Genomic DNA, 22826 nt, shown 5'->3' with positions numbered 1-22826 from the left:
TGGTTATTATTAAATGTTTTCGAAAACCCTTTTCGACCAGCCATATTCATTCTCTTTAATTCTTTAATTATGTTTAATTTGTTGTGCTGCTGTGATCGAAATAAACATATTCATTCATTCATTCATTCATTCAAATAAGCCAAAAACAAATAAGACAAACTCAAACAAAAACAGTCACATTAATGTTACTGCAAGTTCCTGCACCAGCTTTTAATCATATTTGCTAACTCAGACAGAATCCACATTAATACAAAGGAGTATCACCCAGTTATGCTGAGATCATCCAAAGCCCTAAAACCCAAGATCAGAGCAATACCAATAACATGATTTCTATCTCCAAGTCTTTTTGAAATCACCTAAGTCAGGGTTTTCATCGCCTAGACGTTTTCACCGACCGCCTAGATCAAATGAACGAGGAAAGGGGGAAAAAAACGCACATCGATATATTCAATCTGCGACTCCTTTAGGAATCTGTTGTTGATGCTAGCTTGGATTGTCCGGAGGAAGTTAGGTGGGTACTGGGCCATACGTCATGAAATATTGACAACGGAATTAACCAATCACTGCAGCAAATAGTTTCTGCGTGAACGCTGAGAGGATGACTTTCAGCCGCAACAAAGCCGTTGTAGGCTAGGCGGTGGGTGTAATGTATGAATCGCCTAGCGCGAAAAACACAAGCGCTCGCAAATACCAGTGATACAATGGCAACATAGTGACTTTCCAAACTACCCCCAAGTGACTTAATAACCTAACGTTAGTCAGAAACTTATTTATGTAACTTTTGTTGTGTTCGTTTTTATGCTGCTATGCCGTGCGCTGACTGCCTTCCCATCTCTCCTTCGTTCCACTTGCTGTTCGCTTGTGTGTGTGTCTGTGCATATGCACGCACTTGTTATGGCTGAACGATTTTGTTTCTGATTGCAAATTTTGATTGTAATTTCATTGTGATTTTTCTGACAGAAGTTGTGATTTTGATTTGATAATCATTTATTGTCCAGCCTTAGTGCTTGTAAACGTAAACAATCAGCTGTATATACTAGTTTCCAACTACTTGGTTTTTGTATTAATTTCTGTACTTTATTTTATTTCCTGCTACTGTTTGTGTTTGTACCTATTTTGTCAGTATCTTAGATCTTGCCATTTATGTTTGTGTGTGGAGACATTTGAGAAAATAATTAAAAATAATTAAATTATAAAATGTTAATCTAATGCCCAAATAAATCACTTAATCAATATCTGTGTTTGCCAATTAACTGCCTTTTATCAAAATGCAGTTTGTTAAACACTTAAATTGTTATACTAGCTTCTTGATCTGTCTCAAAGAGTGCGCCAGATTGATGCATTTCAATTCCATATATTCCAAATTTTCAGAACCCCCAAACCGTGCGGTGGGGGGGGCATCCCCCGCACCTGCCACCACCTAAGACCTAAAATTGGCCAGGGAAAACCCTGTACGTACAATTGTCCTCTCACCATTATACACTACTCACAAAAACTTAGGGATATTTGGCTTTTGGGTGAAATTTATGGAAAATGTAAAATGTTCACGCTACTGTGATATTATATCATGAAAGTAGGGCATTTAAGTAGAAGCATACACTGGTGATTTCCTCATCTCAAACAATTTCTTGAAACAAAAGCCAACAACAGTGGTGGATATACCACAACAAAAAATGTCAGTGTCAATAACTTGTCATGTGCCCTTGAGCATCAATTACAGCTTGACAACGACGTCTCATGCTGTTCACAAGTCGACTTATTGTCTGCTGAGGCATGGCATCCCACTCTTCTTGAAGGGCGGCCCTCAGGACATTGAGGTTCTGGGGTACAGAACTCCGAGCCTCTACACGGCGACTCACCTGATCCCATAGGTTTTCTATGGGATTCAGGTCTGAGAAAGTGCAGGCCACTCCATTTGAGGTACCCCAGTCTCCAGCAGCCGTTCCCTAATGATGCGACCTCGATGAGCTGGAGCATCAAACACCTGATGTGAATTTTGCCGTTAAACTCCTTGTTAGAGAACAGCAACTTACAGAAGGTCACATTAAGTTCACCTGTACAGGTTATAATGCATTTTAGGTTCATCCTGAAATTTCACCCGAAAGCCGAATATCCCTAACTTTTTGTGAGTAGTGTATATCTCCATAAAAGAAGAAGAAGAAAAGAAAGTTGACAACTCAAATCAATAGTCCCAGACCTGCACAGTCAATTCAAAAGGTGAAGTCAAAAGAGTCGTTTTTTTTTTTTTTTGCACTGCAATATTACAGTAAAACAAAACACATTCTCTTGCATACAACAGGAAATGGAAAGATATCAGTTTTTTTTTATATCAATTTAGAGCTGTCATACACACAATTAATTGGACTATTTAACCGGAGTTACTGTCACAGGATATAAATGCTTCACTGTCAGCTACTCTGCCCCTAATCAACAGGAAAACATGTCACATGCAAGTCCTGGCAAAAGCAGCAAAATGGATACCCTGCACCGTGAAAGTAGTCGGTAGGACTAAGAGTTCAATCGCTGTACAAAAGGCTGACTCTGAGTCGACTCTGGAAACTGTGAGTCGGGTACAGCCCTAAAAAAACAGTGTGACAGCCTGAGAGGTCAGAGACTGCTTGCAACTTCAGCAACAACTCTATTGTCAATTTCACTTCCTACTCGATGGCCATTACATGCCACTAGATTGTGTCATATCTAAGTTATTATGAGAAAACAGGTGAAACCATTGCTATAAGCTTCTCCACTGCCCACTGGTCTCTGTCGGTTTCTGTGTTTCTCTGTTAGAGTGTGAATCGTGCTGCATATTTTTGTCCAAACCTGACTCGAGCCTGAGAGCATAGTAACTGAGCCCAACCCAACCCTGACAGGCATTCTTTTTTTTGTGTCTAAACCTGAATCAAGCACGAAATTTTGCTTGTCTTCCATCGCTAGGTTACATTTACTGCTGCAGATAGCCTACGTGATAGCTTCAGTGTTGTCACGCAAAATCCAGCACTACACAGGAGGCTGCCCAGAATAGACGGTAGGTCCATCCCTTTTTACTGGAATAAGGCAGACGTGACCACACCCAATCCGAACCCTAACATAATTTCTACATATATGTCTGACCACACACTATTCTCATTCTCCTTGTTTATGTCTCTCCGCCTTTGATCATTGCATTCACCTTGAGGTCCCACAATCTTCAAAACTACCCTGCATGTAAAAAAAAGTCTATGTGGTCAGATGGGGTAATACTGACTACGTTTACATGCACACCATATTCCGATTTGGGTCAATATTCTGGTTAAGGTAATTTTCAGAATAAGGTGTTTATATGTGCTGCGGGGGGCAGCAGCACGTGTATAGGCGTCTGGACTGCCGGAAATACAGAAGAAGAAGCTGTCGCTATTTCTGTGTTTTCTCCCATCAATATACTGCAGTCTCCTCCTCACTCCAAAAATGCTGGCTCTTGCTGCTTTTTGCCATGCTGTTCGCCATGTCGTTCTCCCTGCTTGCAGTAACCATAGCAACAAAGACGCCCCAGTATTCCTTGTGAATCGAGCATGCGCAGAGGTAACTGAAAATTCTGGTATGGTGCATTTTCCGATTAAGGTGTTTACATGGCACAATATTCCGGTTGGAACAGGCGTATGCCAGGGGTCTTATTTAGAATTTTCTCCAACAGAAATATGACCTTATTCGGGTTCGGTGCGTGTTTACATGACTCATACGCAACCGGAATATTGCGAATATTCCGAATAATACAGGAATATGGTGTGCATGTAAACGCGCTCACTGTGAACACAAAGTGAGTTCATTAATCTGTAATCTGTGGATACTGCTGAAAAACTGTGAATTTCCTTCGGGATGAATAAAGTATCTATCTATCTATCTATCTATCTATCTTATGATAGGAGGGACTCACCTAATGATACTGGTATAGAATGCAAGACTAAAATTTTAGTAATTTACACACTGCAGACCACCCATCCATTGCTGTAAATGGATGAAGGTTTAGGACTAACTAATCAAACAAAAAACACACTGAGTGTTAATGTGTGATTTTGTCATATTTTAAGGGCTTTGTAGATGCAGGTCTGTTTGTTTCTTAGACATTATGACATTACATTCTTATCAAAGTGTAGAAGACATGAAAAAAAAAACAATGCCAGACAAAGAAAGAGGAGAGTAAAGCCAACCAGAGGTAAAGAAAGAAGTGAGTGAGGCAGAAAGAAGGGAGGAGGGATTGATTCCAACTGAGCGCTGTCTGCCAAGAGGAAGGGATTAGGGCTATAGCTAGTAGCCTGTGAGAGAGTCCACATACGTCATTGTGGCTGATCAGGGGACTTAATGCCTACTCTGGATTCCACTGGCTCGGCCAGGCACCACTGCCTGATTCCCACTGCATGGCCAAACTAGACTAGTCAGGTTTCAGGTGAATAGACACAATAAGTTATAAACTTTTAACATTTCCAGGACAGCCCAGTGCACAAGGAAGACAGACAACAAAATAACAACACACAACAACATCAATCATAACATTCTGAGTTCAGATCTATTCATTGTATATGTTCTTCGAATTCCTTCAAAATAACTTTTTAGCTGACTGCATGCTGCTGACCAATGACAATTTGCTACTGAGCAAAAAGTGTCCAAAAATGTTATCAGTCCTGTGTTATAAAAAAGCAGAATTGCAGTAGCTTGGACCTTAGCAGTCCTCACTCAGCTCTCCGGTGAAAAAGTGACTAATGACTGACTTATACAGAGGGCATGTGAGGAGGATGGGAAAGGGAGGCTAAATTAAAACGCACACCTTGGCCTATCACACCGTCTTGTCAGGGACAGTAAAACAAACGGCTGGGTCTGTAACATGACAGGTAACTGAATGGGCGAGCTTACTAATAGGATGTGGTGTCAGGCCAGCAGAGTAATAAAGACCAACTACACACTAAAACACTACAAGGCCCTACCAAAGCAGAACCCATTGCCCGAAGCTGTTTGCTACACCTGCATAGCTCTCGCACAGTTCGTAAAAAGCTCCCTGCACTTGGATTCCTTGCTGAATCAAGCAAGGTTTAAGTAGTATGGGTGGCTACCAGCTACCAACTAGACCCTACTACTAAGCAGTTGGTTACACCTTCAGGATAATTTTAACAAAAAAAAAAAAAAAAAAAAAAAAAAAAAAAATTCTGGAACAACTATTCTACTTAAATGTACCCTTTTTCACAATTTTGATCCTAAACTGAAATCACAGCAAGCAAATCAAATTAAATTTAAATCTAATTTCTCATGTATGAAAAATGCAAAATCCCAAGGGTGCTAAAAACTGAAAGGACTAACCTTAGCAAATGAGATAGGATATCTCTGGAAGCCAGCAAGGTAAGCCAATGAAGGCTGGACTCCGGAAGAACATATAGATTCCCTCAGCTATCCACCAGAATGATATAATTACAGCCTAGTAGCAAATCCCGCTGATACTAGCATCGATTTACAATCCTTATTTAGTGCATAGCAGGGCTGCACCACTGTTTAATAGGAAGAGAAAATGATTTTGTGCACATGGCTAACAAAGTGAGGGAGGACAAGAGGGTTTTTAAAAAAAGACAAAGAAAATAGGAAGAAGCACAAGTGTTGTGTATTATCACAACAACGATAAGAAGCTATTCATAAGTTTACAATACACCAAATAGTAAGTAATGCAACTAAATTTTCTGATATGAAATTCATTCTATTGTCTTCCATGAGCTTTTATTTCCAAGAGTGTTTTTAATAATGTGAAAACAAGCGAATGCTTAGCATCAACATATCAGACTACCTTTCTTTAGAGGTACTGCGGAGCAGCGTGGCTCATGAAGTAGAGCAGTCCTTTAGTAATTGGATGGCTCCTTGTTCGATCCTCAGAGTGTTCACACACTTTCTGTCATGTCATGTCATGCCCCCCTACTGTGTTCAGGTGAAGTTGTACTTGTATCTCTCTTCACTGTGTAGGTACTCTCTACAAAGCTGACTTGAACAGCCCCTACCAGTTTACTGAGACACCAGCACAAATAGTCCAGTAATTTTAGGCCAAAATTGGGGTCAACCTAGGACAAATTGCAAGAGAAGCAAACTCAAACAAAGTCTGAAAAAAACTGAAAAACTGAAAAAAAGTCCCAAGGAATCCCATTGGTGGAAAGTTTTGAAAATCACCTATATATGACCATATAATACCAAAAAATGCCCTTTTTAACACACAGGGGAAAGGGGTTCAAAATTTTACTTTCAGATATCACTAGAAAAATTCACAAGTTGATTACACACACAAAGACAAGGAAAAAGTCAATTACAAGTTCTTTGAATTATTCTGTTTACACATGCATATCACACATTATCTGACAATGACATCACATTTTACAATATATGTAATATATGTAATATCACAGAGTTTTAGCGTGTAACATGAGGTGAGGCGGCGCTGTGTTGTGGAATTCTCCAAAACATTATGACTCGTTTTAAGACAGCATTTTATTCTCAATCTCAACTGAAATACTATAAAAATAAAATATAGCATTACATTAGACTTTCTAAGTTTGAGTGTTTGGAATGTGCTGATTGGAATGTGGAGTCACTGAAAGTGTTTGTGATGTCACAGGGAGATGTGATGTGATGTCATGAAGAACATGACGTCATCAGAGGATGGAGCCACAAAACGAACACACAGGCTATAGATCGCCTCACACCAACCTGCTCAGAGCTGCGTGCAGGACAGCTGAACATTTAGCTGAGCTACCTGCTGTACATTATTGTGAAGGTAAGGAGCTTTTAATCTGAAAAGGTGGTCCATGCTTGTATTTCCAGTCAGCTAGACTGCCAGCTGTGCTTTTTAAGGTTTTAATTCATGTGTTTTCACCAGTGTATTTATTATAATATCTTATTTTATTCTGGACTATTATGTATGCTGGACTCTGAGAAAAACAGCTGATTCATGACGCAGTACACGCATGTAGACATGTGAACATAGAACTGAAATTAATGATTTGGCCCCAGATCAGCCCCATTGTCACTAACAGGTGATCCAGCTGTTTGAGTCACTATTGGACCGACATCTGATATCAATATATATCAGTATTAGGGATGGGCGATATGTTATTGTTTGCGATATATCGTCAAAAAAATTCCCCACGGTAAGAATATGTCATCTCGCGATAATAACGATAAACTCCTGTTGATGACGTAATTACGTGCGCAACGCACTCGCCGCTGGCAGCCGGCAGCTCACACGTGTAGCACAATAACAAGCATGGCGGAAGGCGGGGCTGATAGCGAAGAGCTCGTTGCTAAACGAGGCTCCAGCTCGATTATCTGGAACTGGTTTGGCTACAGTAAGTCTGACGTGGAGCAAACATCTGTCATATGCAAAGTTTGCAAAAAAGCGGTGATTACAAAGGATGCAGTACAGGTGTACTACTTAAACTTAATTGGTATAGTTTAGTAGCGTATTGACTACAGTAAGTATTATTTTTGAGCAGTATTTGTGGGGTTCTCAAGACTGAATGCGGTGATAGATTTGTAGTCAAAAAGATGGAGTTGAATTGTTTTATATTTTTTATCGTCACTTTTATCGTTATCACAATAAATGCCAGAAATTATCGTGATAAAATTTTTAGTCCATATCGCCCCTCACTAATCAGTATTGATATTGGATCAGTGCAGCCCTTGTTTTTCCTCACAGATCTGATGTCTCTGTTTTAACTGTGTTTCCATCTGTCTGATGTTTGACTGTGGACAGCAGCTACAGTCTTCATGGCTGCAGCTTCCTTGGTAGTTCTTGCTCTGTGAAGTAAATTGTGTTTCCACATGAAATGAAATGTGCAATATAAACAAGGTTTTTCTTCCTTGCTTTAGCTAAAACATGGAGGGGCCGCAAGGACAGCCCGAAACCCCTGAGATCTCCAAGACCACTTTGCCCTGCGAGACCACTGAGACCTTCGCAATGCGCTTTGCACAAACTAAGATTTTCTGGACTTGGATAGAGGAACAGCAGGACTCCTGCCAGAACACTCTGATCTCCAAGAGCTTCAACATCCCTGAGACCTCAGAGACCCTTGAGATCTCAGAGACTCCAAACAGATCTGAGACCTCCAAAATCTCCTTCACTCAAGCCAAAAACTTCTGGGCTTGTAGGCTGGATGAGCAGGGCACCTGCCAGAACAGCAAGGCTCCTGTGAAGACTCCTCACAACACTGACAACTCCAAGACCTCCAGCATCCCTGAGACCCTTGAGACCTTTGAGACTCCTGAGACCTCCGAGGCTGAAAAGTGCTTGGCTTGCAGGGAGGAGCAGCAGGACACCTGCCAGACCTCCAGCAGCCAGCAGGAGCTGAAGGAGCCCAGAGAGGTGGCCCTCCAGAACCCGGAGGAGGAGGCTCTCCTTCAAAAATTGGAGGAGGCCATCCAGAAGAACCAGGAGCTCTCCAGCAAACTGGAAGCTGAGACCAGGGCGAGGGAGTTCTATGAGACACAGAACTCAGGCCTCAAGGAGAAGATCGAGAGGCAAAGGTACATCATCCTGAAACAAAAGACCATGGCCCGGCGGGACATGCACCTGCTGATCAGGGCCAAGAAGGATGAGAAGTGCCTTTTCCAGACAATCGGGAAGCTGGAATCCCTCATCAAGGAGAAGGACTCAGAGATTGGGGAGCTGGAAACAAAGCTGAGTGCAGAGGAGGAGGAGAAGAAGAGGGTCCTCAGCCAGCTTGACATGCTCCAGAACGAGGATGCAGAAATGAAGACTGAGCTGAGTGCAGAGGAGAAGGAGGAGGAGGAGAAGGAGGAGGAGGAAAAGGAGGAGCAGAAGGAGGCCCTCCACTGCAGCAAAGCGTCAGGCGTCGACTCTGGAGACAGAGACGAGGAAAAGCCTCGCAAAAAAAAGAAGTCTAAGATTCGCAGATGGGTGGAAAGAGTCATCAAGTTCCTGACTCCTCGAAGGAGGAGGAAGGAGTAAAACCCCACCCCACCACACACACACACACATCCATTACATGTCAGTCCATTCCCCTTTGCAATCACCTCCCACCCCAAACACAGCATCCACAACCCCCCACCCACCACACACACTACTCCCACCCCCCCACTCCCACACACACTATCCACAACCCCAACCCACCTCAAAAAAAAAATAATAAAAAATAAAAATAAAAACATAAAAAAAAAAAAAAATATTCACAGTCCAAAGTATCAGTTTTTAAACTCTCTGGTTTGGTTTGAAGGAGTGAAGTGGATTCAAGAGCCGCCTGTGGGCTCCTGGGTTTAAAGTGTAAAACTGACTATCTGATTTGATATGCACTAATAAGGAATACAGTTGTCCCTCGCTATAACGCGGTTCACCTTTCGCAGCCTCGCAGTTTATAGTAACTTGGCATTTATTCCAATTAGCGCATATCAAATCAGATAATGTGTGATATGCATGTGTAAACAGAATAATTCAAAGAACTTGTAATTGACTTTTTTTCTTGTCTTTGTGTGTGTAATCAACTTGTGAATTTTTCTAGTGATATCTGAAAGTAAAATTTTGAACCCCTTTCACCTGTGTGTTAAAAAGGGTGTTTTGTGGTATTATATGGTCATATAGGTGATTTTCGAAACTTTCCACCAATGGGATTTCTTTTTCCCCTCACTCAGGACATACTAAGGATACAAAATCAGTTGAGTTTGCTTCTCTTGCAGTTTGTCCTAGGTTTTTTCATAAAATGACTGGACTAAAATCCATATCTGCTGTGTGATAAATTAATAATATATCGACACCTTCAGATGAGACTAAATGTTGTCTAGGATTTTGGAAACTGGAATCTTGGAAACTGAGATGCTTTCCTTGTTTTAAAGGCTGCATTACAGTGCAGGGATACAATATTCAGAAATTAGGGTGTTCTAGCTGTTATTTTATTTTTTTGCCTTTACCTGCTTGATCATTACATACACATTGGCTGTGTCCGAAATCACTCACTCACTCACTACTCCCTACTCACTATATAGGGAATTCAATGTAGTGGACTATGTAGTGAACTCAATAGTGGACCGTTTCGGACACGACTTCGCCGTTGTTCGGCGCCGTTCCGCAATGCATGATGGGATATATTGCCTGGTTAGTGACCATCGGATGTTCACTACATTTTGCGGTGGATTGTGGGATACATCTAGTGGACTATATAGTGAACATAAATAATCACTAGACATTCGGACACCCCTACAAAATGGCGTAATCACTATATAGTGCACTATATAGTGGTTAGGGAGTGATTTCGGACACAGCCATTATTTGTGATTGTTTATCAAAAATCTTTTGCTTGTAAATATCTCATGAAAGCACAATTAGTCACCCTTATAACACTGTGACAATGTCAACAGTGAGGTATTAGGTCAGACAATTATTTGTTTTTGTCCATATCCCCCTGCCCTATGACCCTGTCATATCACAAAACTTAACAAGAATGCTCTGAACCTGCTTTTGACGAAACATCAGTGATGTTTCTGTTCAGCTTGCTGGTTCACTTCCTTCCAGCAGGTCATTGTCATAGTTTCAGTGTACCATTTTGTGTGCTTGTGTATGCGTATGTTTGTGTGTATATTGGTCACTTACTGCCCCAGAGGGGTATATCCTTGCTCTCGGCTTTCATGACAATAGAGGCCATTGTCATGGTGACAGGGATGGCATCAAAGTAAGATGAGTGGGGTGCCAGGGTGATGATTGGAGCTTCTGCAGGCAGTGCTCTTCGACCTTTCACTGTCATCCAATGGAAGCCTCCAGCGAACCACATGACCCGCATGATGGTCCTCAGAACTATGTCCACCAGTCTGGAAAAGAGGGTGTGTGCGCAAGGGATTTTTCAGTTAAATCGTAGATAAGAATGAACTAACAACCGACAATCACAGTGGGCTAGAATAACATATTGGTAATCTTGAAAATCAGCAATTTAATGAGACATTTTTCTGTCTAATCAGACATAGAGCAATCTTAGATCTTTCTAAAGGAAACTCAGCATCTAATTGAATGACATCTTTTATTTTTGTCCGATGACCCCAAACTAATGGTATACTTTTATATCCAAGTCTGAACAGTCAAAGCAATGAATCCATTATCCATACTGGCTGTAATGGTAACAAATAAGAAACTTAACAGCATCTAGTATCTGACCTATACACACAACAGTTCTTACTCTTTTTATTTGGCAACTGCTGGCCAAGGAATTAAAAATTACAAGATGTAACACTGTGCATCTTCAAACAAGTTAAGGTGACACAGTGGAGTAACAAATATTTCCACAGGGGTGTATTAATTAAAGGAGGGAGCAATCTACATGGAATGGGGAGAGAAAAAAGGGGGAGATAGAGAGGAATCAGAGCAAGTTTGAGGTGATAAGAATGAGACAGCAAAAGAGACTTTAACAGCGAAAATGCAATGCTAAGCCATTGGAACCACGGACGATCTGGATCATTGGGTGTCAGTGTCATCAGTGTGTGACGGAAGGTGTATGTATGTGTGATAATTTATGAAGAAGGAAGGCTACTGACAGCCATGGCTCCCCTCTGTCTCCAGCCCATAAGATTAATTTTGGCACAAACTTTTCTCAATTCCTCTGTGGTGTGAGTAAATTTCATGATGACCACTGGAACCATGACAACCATTTCAAACACTTTATAACATTTCAAGAACGCATGCACTTGGTAAAATAACTGTTTGCTCAACCACACAAAGCTTTCTTGTGGGAGGCAGAATTATGCACATAGTGAAATAAAAGGCTTACTGCACTAAAGCAATATCTGGATTTATTTTGGCTTTACATTTAAGATTGACATTCCTGTTCCAATGACTGTGGAAATGTATAATATGGAAAGTCTGGAAAATGATGACAGCACATGCCAATGTGAACAAAAAGCATAAGCAAAGAAGAGCGGTTGCAACTGAGGCCATTTTACAAGGCCAATATACAAGAACATTTTCCCCTAAGGTGGTTCCATATTTCAATGGTAATTTCTTTAACACCAGGATTTAGTCCCACACATGCCATGGCCTCTCCAATTGCCAGATCTAAACAGATTTGTAATGAATACCTGGCAGGTTGGGACATCTCTGAGGCAATCTCAGTATCTGGAGAAGATGGGAGCTCTTTCTTAAGAAATAAATATTGATACCACGCGCCTCGATGTTAAATAAAAATGTCACTCTTTTTGAGTAGATAGAATTGCTTTCCTACTGAGACGGTAACTACGGTCTCAGACCTTCTGTTCCTGTATAAATTGGGTCGTTGTAGCATTTCACTCTGGGGGTTTAGTTGGAGCTATGAGCCAGATACCTTTCATGCCACAAGTTCAAAACCTGGTTTATGTTGTGGCATCCCTATATCTAAACACTTCTGGCTGTCAGCTGAGATTATCTGAGAACTAATGACTTGGTTGATGAGTGTGTTTGAATGCTGATCCCACAGGATGCAAGAATGAATCCTAAACAACCTGGACAAAGAATATATCTTCATAACTGCCTACTTGTCAATCTTGTTCCTCCCCATCTGTGATATTTGGGGTGGGATTCAGTGCAAGTGTAAAGGCAGAGACCCAGCTGTGCCTCAACCCATCAGTGGTGAGTCTCAATAACACACTCTTGAGACTAGGACCGTAAGTGTGCATAGCAAGAAGCTGAACACTATTTGCGGCCGTCCAAGGTCTGCTAAATCTTTGTTCAGATCAGAATGAAACACTGTATGCTCAGAGTTCAAGAGAGTTCTTGAAAAGAAAAGAAAAAAGAAAGAAAAGGAGGATCTCGCTTTAAAGTCCCATAATAACCAAAGTATAATGAAACAAATAACAAGCCTACAATCATGCGCACAATGGCACCCACCTCCTCCAGAGGCACTGGGGTTCGACGGTGGTCTCGGAGCGTCCCACTGAGGCCAGGAAGGCAAAGGGCCACGCCAGCAGCATCATGAATGCAGCGATGAGAAGACGAATGGGGAATAGTGTGACTGTCATTAAGGCTATCTGTAAGAGATTAGGAAAACAGAGATATGGAAAAGATTTAAAGGGACAAATCCAGAAAATCCAACTGAATACATGTGCTTTGGATATGATCGTGAGTCAAAATTTGTGGAGAAGTCCTAGAACAAGTGTCACTGAGAAATTAAAAGAAAACAGGAAAGACAACTGGGAAAAAAAAAAAAAAAATAGCTCCGCAATCGCAATGGCCAGTGCTAAGCGCTGCCTCCTAGCACACGGTCAGTGAGGGCGTATCCAAACTCACTTGCTCAATCAAGTTGGCCTGCTCCACCATCACCACATTCAGTTCAGCCTCTCTCTACCTTAACATTTATAATGTCTCCTCTGAAAAGTTATGTTGGCATCCTGCACACTACATGCAGGATGCTGTACAAAACACAGCATGCCAAAAGGTACACACTGACTCTCTAAGCTCTGTATTGTAATGTGCCTTGACTTGTCCAAGCATCTAAAACACATTTTGAGGATACAAAATGTTTGCTTCACAATGATTCCTATCCTTGACAGCAGCAACATATTGGTGAATCTATGTTGTTGCTGAGTTCTTGGTATAATACACTGCATACTGAGCCATGTTATGTCTCCTAACAGCCACACAGTTACACCTTGTAAGACTGCAGGAATGACAGCTTGACGTCGCACTGAGATCAGACGTGATCCTCAGGAGTTTTATCGCAGTGACTTCATTTTTTTTATTTTTTCTTTATTTTAACCAAAATAGCACATCTCGGCTTGCATTTCCTCATTTAAATAAATCTCTCATTTTGGTGCACCATGCCTCACCTTTGCGCTAAGCCTAGTGCACAAGCATGAAAATACCACATGAACAGGCAAAGTGTTTACAGGTCACCGAAATACCAATTGGTCATAGTGTTACTTGCAATTGTTTTTGCCACCCATGAAAATAGGGCCCTATGGGTGAACGGACAGAATGTGGATAAGCACTGTGATGAGAGGTCAAATGGTGCTAAGTGCCATCAACTATCTGTGAGAAGTGAAAGGCTAAATGGATAGCAAGGTGACTAGACCTAAGTTGAGAAACAAGACAAGAATTAAGAGTGTAAAGTAATGTATGGGAATAGCAGTCTTCATCAACACTACCAAGGGCAGTTAAGAGAAAAAAATATATAGCTACCTCAAACAGGATAGGATCTGAGACAAAAAACTATCAACATTTAATATGAGAAGAACACATATGAGAGGAGTGAATAAATGATGGCATCATGTGGCAAAGAAGTGATTATTTCACATATTCATTTGTATTAATGACCCCAAAAATGGACTCTTATTTTCTTTATTTTTTTCTTTCTTTCTTTCTTTTTTTTTTTTTAGCTCCTGTCAAAACAGGATGTCTGGGTGGGACATAGCCTAGTACAGGGAAGGATCATTCAGAAGTGCAAACCAATAGGATATCAGCTTGGGAGCGAAACAAAATTTTATTTGAGGGGATAAGGAGGATGAGAGAGGATGTTCAAATATTTGTGAAGGGTCACCATTTAAGATACTTTACAAGAAGTAGAGACCATGTGAGGTCATTTCATGAGGACTTTAATTAGCATAAATTTTTCATACTGGATAATATATCTGAATGAGTCAATGAATGAAAACAATCTTTGTTTTAAAACTGTAGTCCACAAGAAAAAAAAAAAGAATGAGGTCACCAGCAAATGTATGTTTGAATGGTAAAAGTAAATATATACACACAAGCACTTATACAGACACATGCAGCCTATAGGCTACATGTGTGTGTATGTATATGTCAGGAGGTCAAAAGTAGTAAAAAGCTGCAAAGATAAACAACAAGATGTGCCAACAAGTTGAGCAGTGAGTTTATCTTTACAGCTTTTTGACTCCGTGATATCAGCTCTTATCTCGTGTCAATATTTGACTTGTTAGCAACTACTACCAGCGAGCATGCAGGCTCTGTCTTCAAAATCCTGCTAGTTATCTGGAGGGAGCAATTGGCTGACAGTTTAGCAAGTTTAAACATAAGTTTAAAGAAGTCTACAAACTATCTCATTTTAGAGGAAATGCAATAGGCGTATTACTAGGACAGTAGGTAAAGTATGCAGCTTTACAAAAGACAGGACAAACAATTCAGAGTCGTTTTTTTCAGTGATAAAAAGGCAGCTGGCTGAAAGTTTGAGAACCACTGTATTATGCATTTGTTAAAATATTTATTGGGGCCCAAAGCGCAAGAATGCAAGAAATGTCACGTAGAATTAAAACAGAGTTGTCATTACAAAGGCACAAAGGTTAGTTTAAGAGTCGAGTGAATTCAGGCATTGTATCAAAAGGCGTGCTGCAATTCATGTGAGCACAGGAAGCTTGTTCAGTTTAGGCTTGCCACAAAGAGAATGGAGGAACAGAACATAGGCATTACGGTGGCCTAATGCAAGTTAGGTGGGTTAGGTGGCATTACTTACTGTAAATTATGTAAAAAATAGACTGGAGCCACTTTGTCTCAGAACCAAAGGCTGGTGTGGAACAGAAATGGGTGGTGCTCATGTTATTCCTGGTCACTGACTATTACAAGAAATGTGAACATGCAACGTTCATGGTAGTTGTAAGATTTACCATGCATAAAGCTGGTTGAAACTAACCTGCAGTAAATGAAAGCTGCATTGCATTTTCAAACCAACAGACTTAACCCTGCCGCTGCCTTCATCTCTGGGTCCTACTGACCCGCTTCCTTTTTGCTCCTTTTTGGCGGGAGGGTTAAGTGAGGAATCAGAATACTTTACAAAAGTAGTGGCCCATCGTATCACCAACATCTGTTGCTTTGATCTTATTTTACTATTGAAAACTGAGCTACAGCAGCCTGAAGCCACATAATACTCTTTTATCTCACCTATCCATCCTTAATTATGGCTGTTTGTTTTTTTCAATCTGTTATATCACTGTTATGATAAAAAATGGTTACTCCTATTCACTCTGTGCTAAGAACTGCTTCCCCTTTTTGAGACTGCTCAAGCAACTGTTTGCAAAGTCATGCAGAAACTCAGGGAAACCACCTGGAACCTTCCACGCCATATTAAATAGATACAGGCATACAGACAAAATTTTTCCACCGGTCTGGGCATAAAACACTGTGGGATACCAGACAGAATGGAGGTTACATCATTGAAACCTTAGCTCTGCAGGCACAGGTGGAGCCCACTACTGGACTAATACTAATACTTTCCTCCAATCACCTGCACTGACTAGCTCACTGAAATTTGCAAAAATGCAGTTGGCCAATGAGGATGACCTGCCTAGTGTGGGCATGGTGTGCAGAGTATACAAGGCAGCGAACCAAGCTGTCGGTATCCATAACCCTCTTTGGCAAGCGGTACAGAAGTGGTGGTGCCGACTGCGTTGCTATAAATTTCATAGAGCTAGTTCCTGAGTATGATTGGAGGAGAGCATTACCCAGAGACAAGCAGAGGGCGGAGCCTTTGTGAGCTATAACTATCTGTACTTAACATCTCGCTGGCATACGGAGAAGTTGTTTGTTGCTTAAGTCTGAGTTTTGTCATCCTCAGCTACGCCAGGAGGCATGTTTATCTTCCACCACACAGCTTAAACAAACAGTCGATCTTGAAAAAATAGTCTGAGTACCACAACTGTGTAGCACATGTTTCATACCATTTTGCCTAACATAGCTTTACATGTGGTCATTTCCCTGCACACCAGTATCTGTGTTTATTAAGATGTAGTTAATTTGAGGTACTGAGTCTACAACAGCTGTCCTTTTTAAACTTTCTGCTCTCTCCACTTAGTGTTCATGGTCTAAAAGACACACACAGTCACAAGCCTATATGTAGAATTTTGTCTTTTACTGTTGAAAGGTGAATAAGATAAATAAAAATTGTTGAGTAAGTAAAAACTGCACAATGTAACCTGGTTTTGGAAGACACTGACACGGCATAATATTATGATGTAGAGTAACTACTTTGATATTAGTTAATAAAAAGCCATTTCTTACTTAAAATAGGAACATAGAATTCAAAATGTCAAAAGCCTAGAAATAATTCCACTCAACTGCTTTATACAAACAGAAGCCAGTGTTATTCATTTTGTTTTCAATATTTTTAATTATGAGGTATTAGGGATCATGTGAGCTATCAATGAAAAACACTGATAGCTTCAGTGTCATTCAGACTGGACTGAATGACAACATTCAATTCACAATTACTGTCAAATGCAACTAAAGGTTTTGGCTAAGTTATTAGGCTATATGAAGCTCTTTGTGGCTGATCACATGTACATCAGTACTGCACAAGGTGCAGAAGGCATGAAAAGGCAGTTTTGAGGGTTTGAGATATGGCTGCTGCTACTGATATCTGAAAGCCTGGCTGGTACTGTAATTATCTGAAACATGTTTGCTGTCCACAACTCACACCAATGACTGCCAGCTTCATAATACCAAATTTACTGGTCCAGAAAAGTAGTATTTTATTGATCATTCAAAAAGGTGCATCTGTGGCAGGTTGGCATGACTGTTAATTTGTGTATGTTAAGCAGGAATTTCATATCTGTGTACTTTGCCAAAGAAATGTGTAGCTGCAAAATATGGGTGCAGAAAATTGACAGAGGTTGGTAGGTCTGCATAAGTCCATTTGTAAAGTTTATTACGAAACATATGTTGTCTTTCCCAAACACCGGTTCTCTCCTCACTTGTCCATACCAGTGTCAGAGTCACATAAGTGAAACCAAAAATGGAGTCCACACTGAGAAGTGTGGAAGTTAGGGATGGGTACGATTTCTCGAGTACTCGCTGTTGATGTCAGTATTTGAGAACGTCTTACTATTCGAGCACCTGCGCAGTGTGTTGGCTTTGGCTGCAACTCATTTGGCATCACATGCACCATGTCAGCCACGACCAGCAAGAGTGATGACTGGAAATACTTTGACAAAAAGGATGACGATAACGTGCAGTGCAAGATATGTGGCGTTAAACTTGTATATTATATAGGCCTAAATACCAGCTCGATGTTGAACCACATGCACTTAAAGCACAAGGAGAAGACAGCGGAGACGGCTAACAGACAGCCTCGCATCACATCATTTGCTAGCCCTGCTAACACCAGCTAACTGCTAGCCCTGTTAGCACACGCCGATGTGATGATACCAGAGCGGAGAAGATTAGATTTATTTGAACTTTGTGTTTATGATTTAGGCTGTTGATTGACAGTGACATGTGAGGCAACACAGAACAGAAGTCCATACCGCTGTGACGTCTGGCAGCTGAATGTTACAACACCGCGATTGACAGACCTGTTGTGGTTGTTCAATAACTGCATTTGGAAACACACTTGGTTTACAGTGTTGGCCATTTACACACAGAAATTATTTATTATGATGTAATAATGTTCTCTGACAGCCAGAAGCTGCTTTTAGTAAACAAAAGGCCATGCCGGGGATGTCCGTGTCCGACTGGAAACGCTAGTGGAACCGACGTTAAGTGCGGACCTCCCGTAATTATTTTTTTAAGGTAAAATATATAATTTGTGAGAAATCGATTACTTGTTCATAATGTAATTCAAGTACTCAAATGTTGAAATCACTGAAAATGCCCATCCCTAGTGGAAGTAGGAGGCGGCTTTGCTTTGACACACTGCTAGAATGTGAAATTCAGACAAACCATTTACTTTAATGCTGTCCAATCACAGGATGATTGAGAAATACACCACTGACCCATTCTGGGTGCCAACCCACATTTTAAGAGACACTTATCTACACTGTGTGCTGCAAATAAATTTCTTAAGGACTCAGTGCTGCTTTGGCAAGACCAACACAGATTATAAGGCCCACTGCAGGGTTTCCCCTGTAAGTCACATAGGAACGTAAATAAGGATTTCGTAATGGTGAACCAAGGCTGAAATTAGCCTCAACATTAGCAGCTTGCCTTCTGACACCTTTCCAACTTCTAGCGTCTTAATGATTAGCTCACTGAAACGATTAAAGTTGGAATGTTCCTTAATCCACTAAGTCAGTAATAAAAACACTATAATATATTATCATATTAGGCCTATGTCAGTCAATTGTTTTGACCAATTTAAAAGACTATCCAGGGGTGAAATTGCACCCTCACTATAATAAACTGTATCAAGATTAAAAGTTCAGGCTATCATTGCCTGAGCCAGTTACTGTGGACGATGGTCTAATGGGACTATTGGGAAGATATCTCCCCATTATCCTTTATGTCCCCATTTCAGTTTCTGACAGGTGTGCCCTGGACCACAATGAGAAGTAATAGCCACAGGTTAGCATACCAGTAAAATGACCATACTGAGTTCCACTCTGTTCTACAGTCGACTGCACAGTATTGTGGGAGACGGTGCCAAATTGTCACAGCACCAACAGGATAGTTTCTAATTCAGCTACAGCCTATTAGCTTCTGAGCCTCTGGCCTATATTTATGGGTGGCAGCTTTATTGTCTACAGCCTATAGTGTACCCTCATGGCCAAGGTTAATCTAACAAAACTTACCCTGTTTATATCAAAATCTATAACCGTTCCTCACGGGGACTCTGGAGGGCTTTAGAAAGACAACATAGCCCGAAGCAAGAGATACCAATATAATTTGAGGTAATCGTGCTGTGGCCTACCTTTGGGTCCCACTTCAGCACTTAAAAACACTGCTCTGTGCAATTGTCCACAGCAGAAATTGTTGTGCTGGTAAAATAATGCCATGCTGCCACCATGCCATTCAACTATAACTCGTCAGTCCTAACAGCCTGTAACCTGCACATTAAACCACATTTTTACAATCTACAACCTGATATTATTGATGAGATCATGGGTTAAGAATCGCATAACTTCTGTCAAGGGACACACACTATTTTTTTCTACAAAACTGATTTTCTTGGATAATTAGAGAAAAGAAAAAATAAGGCCAATATAACACGCTGATAGCTGATGATTCCAATTACACCAGAAAAACCAAGGAACTCAATTCAATTTTTGCATCATCCACCTTTGGTTTAAAAACAAATGTGTAAGGAAAAAAAAAGTCTTGAAAGTTTCCTCTCTGATTTCTTTACTTTGTTTACACCATTTACATGAAAGCACAGCATATTCAAATGAAACTACAGCCCTGCCCACAACTTCTGCCAGCGACACAACAAACAGAAATGTTGCTTTAGGGGAAGGGTGACTGAGTTAAATTACGTGAAAAAGCCGTGGCCAGCCCTTTGTGGCCTTATAGTCAAGATCAAATGGGGGGGTCCCTATGTTATTCTTGGGGAATAAAATGTATGTTATGTTGAACAATCTTTCACAGAGGCATGCTTTGCAATTGGTCTGATTAAACAACCAAGCAGGTAACAAAAATTAGTGATTTCACAAATGAAAAAACTCCCTGAAACCACATTTTTACCCTTACACTGGCAAGAAGGCAGGCTGTGTATTTCCCCGACTGTGATCCACCTGACATCCTAACTTTTTTCAGCCTCATTCTCAGTCTCTGTCACAAGAGCTGGGAGGGAGCAGAGGGGTGTGAGCGGTTACTATTGTTCCAAGTAAGAAGATACTCTGTTGCACCTGCTACACGAGGCCAGAACCATTCATAAAACCAAGGCTTTGCCATTCAACAGAAATCTGCTCCTGTGATATACTAGCATTTCTTTACCTATATGGGTGTGGATCCAAAAGGTCTCTAAAACCTGTCCTGGATCTGCAGAAGGATACAGTACACATATGTGTCATCGAACCAGGGGCTATTATTTTACATTATCAGCTGGAAAGGTCGAAGTAGACTATCTCATGGCTTAGACTGCACACATACACAAAACCCACATGAACCTCAGATATCAATTGTCACTGCTTGAAAGAATAGGATGACTCCTATTCTTACCAGTAAACAAAGACCAGGTGGATGTTGCGTCAGCTTTACATGCCATACCATAACATCAAAGTGATTCCACACATGTTGCAATATTTGCATGACAGACAAACGATTTCAATTGATTTGGACGTGCAACACCGATCACACTACATTTAGTCATCCTAACTAATCCCGTGCCTTGTCACTTCCTGCAGGCAGTTCCCCAAACATTATCTTCATCATCTTTAGGCTACATTTGAGTAATCAAGCTCAAAATATAAAAACAGGTGGTTGCACGCGTGCTGCAGCATGCATGTTAACGCCTTACAGGCAAGCCTTAAAGCTGTAAATCTGATTATCACATGCAGTGACGGGTGGCTACTATGCATAGCTGCTCTGTGATGTGAATTGCATGGTGTGGTCAAGTGGCTGGCCCGTTTGATCGTCTTTGCCAGCAACATGTCACCTCTGAGAGCAGGGGAAAATGTGTGTAAGTTGAAGAGAGGGGAAAATAAATGCTGAACATGACTGTCAGTTTTCCATCCCTGCATCCCTCCCTCTATATCTACAGGAGTTAGCTGCTGGTTGGCAGAATTTAGACTGGTGTATATAGGTAGACTTTTTTGACACATGCTCCATTTATTATTTCTGTATTTATTGTTGCAATATTTTGTAGGATTAATGCACATATTTAGACATAATGAACACACTTTTATTTACAAATTTCCAAGGCACTTTTTTTTTATCTCTTTCTATTTGTTATGATTTAATTCTTCTTTTGAGAATTTGAACACTGCAATTAAATTAATTTAGCAATAATTTAATACTTTACAAATCCGAGATCAATAAAGTATTTCTGATTCTGATTGAGGAGGATGCAACATGCTTGTGATCACTACTGCATCTAGCTCGAAATAATGGGAGGAAAGCTGAGAAACAGGGTAATGTGTTGAAAAATAGGTTGGGAAATGTATACCCGCGGAAACCTGAAATCCTGGGGGGGAAAAACACAGCTGAGAAACCACATCCTTGTATTTGGTAGCTAAGCAAGCATGCAACAAGCTAGGCCCAATCGCAGCCAGGCAGCCATGCCCATCTCACTGAATTTCATCTCACTGGAGTCTTTGGGGACTCCTGAGTGAAGCGGCCTGATTTTCACGCTTTACACGCTCATGTGCGGGCACTATCCGTTCACTAAATAAATGCTGACGCTCCGGTTAGACAAACAATAATTTAAAAGACTTTCAAGACTTGGCAGCACAATTAAAGCGCGGCTGCAAGGCAGAGGAGCAACATGTATGTAGCTAACGTTAGCTAGCTAACATTAGCTGGACTGACTGACATGCAGTGAAGAAAATTGCTCAAGTTGAATAACGGTGACATCCTCCTGACCGAGAATCAAGCATTACATTGATTAGGTGTCACAGGCAATTAAAACGGTATAAAATAGTAACCCACTTGGCTGTTTCCAAGGCATAACGTTACCTTTGCCTTCTCCAGAGGGGTGAATTTCAATACATGCACAAAAGGGTTTCTGAACGGGGGAGCCTGGTCCATCTTCTTCCCTTCTCCTTCCACCGCACACTGTCTGCTCGTCGGCAACCTCATCCTCGCAGCAAACTATTCAAGGATGCAACAGCAACGCGGATACTCGAAAACAGCGAGGAGAATATTTCTACCTGCAAGGAAAGAAAAGGAAGCGAAAGGAAAGGGGGGAAATGTTCGCACGCAACGCAGCTTTCCTTGTCTGCCTTGCACGCGGGCTAATTCCGGTGGCAGCGCAGATTATTTACGTTATCTTCCTTTCCCGGAGACGGTGGAGGGATGGCCGAGGGATTAGCAGGGGATATCTGAAGTCGCCGATAGCTTTTCTACCTACAGTGCGCAGTACTGCTGGCTGCCACACTAGTCCGCTAGCTCGGGATGCTAACGGAGCAACGGTTCCTCCTCCTCCTCCTCCTCCTCCTCCTCCGGCCGGGCGCATGCGTCGAGTCCATCCTCCGTA

General features: G+C 41.2%; 1 protein-coding gene across 2 annotated transcripts in view; it reads right to left on the bottom strand.

Annotated features, from left to right (window-relative positions):
- LOC115373539 (lysophosphatidylcholine acyltransferase 1) overlaps window positions 1-22798 on the bottom strand; it is a 45588-nt gene extending 22790 nt beyond the window's left edge. For both annotated transcript variants that reach the window (XM_030071996.1, XM_030071997.1), the window contains exons 1-3: window positions 22307-22798; window positions 12857-12996; window positions 10601-10815 (exon numbers count right to left, since the gene is read on the bottom strand). In XM_030071996.1, the coding sequence (XP_029927856.1) occupies window positions 10601-10815; window positions 12857-12996; window positions 22307-22429 (478 nt within the window). In that variant the 5' untranslated portion in view covers window positions 22430-22798. The remainder of the gene's footprint in view (window positions 1-10600; window positions 10816-12856; window positions 12997-22306) is intronic.
- Window positions 22799-22826: the final 28 nt, after the last annotated feature.

This window comes from Myripristis murdjan, chromosome 16 (genome assembly GCF_902150065.1).
Source record: "Myripristis murdjan chromosome 16, fMyrMur1.1, whole genome shotgun sequence".
NCBI classification, from domain to species: domain Eukaryota; kingdom Metazoa; phylum Chordata; class Actinopteri; order Holocentriformes; family Holocentridae; genus Myripristis; species Myripristis murdjan.
Note: the sequence above shows the minus strand (reverse complement) of the source record. Positions and strands in the feature narration are given on the sequence as shown.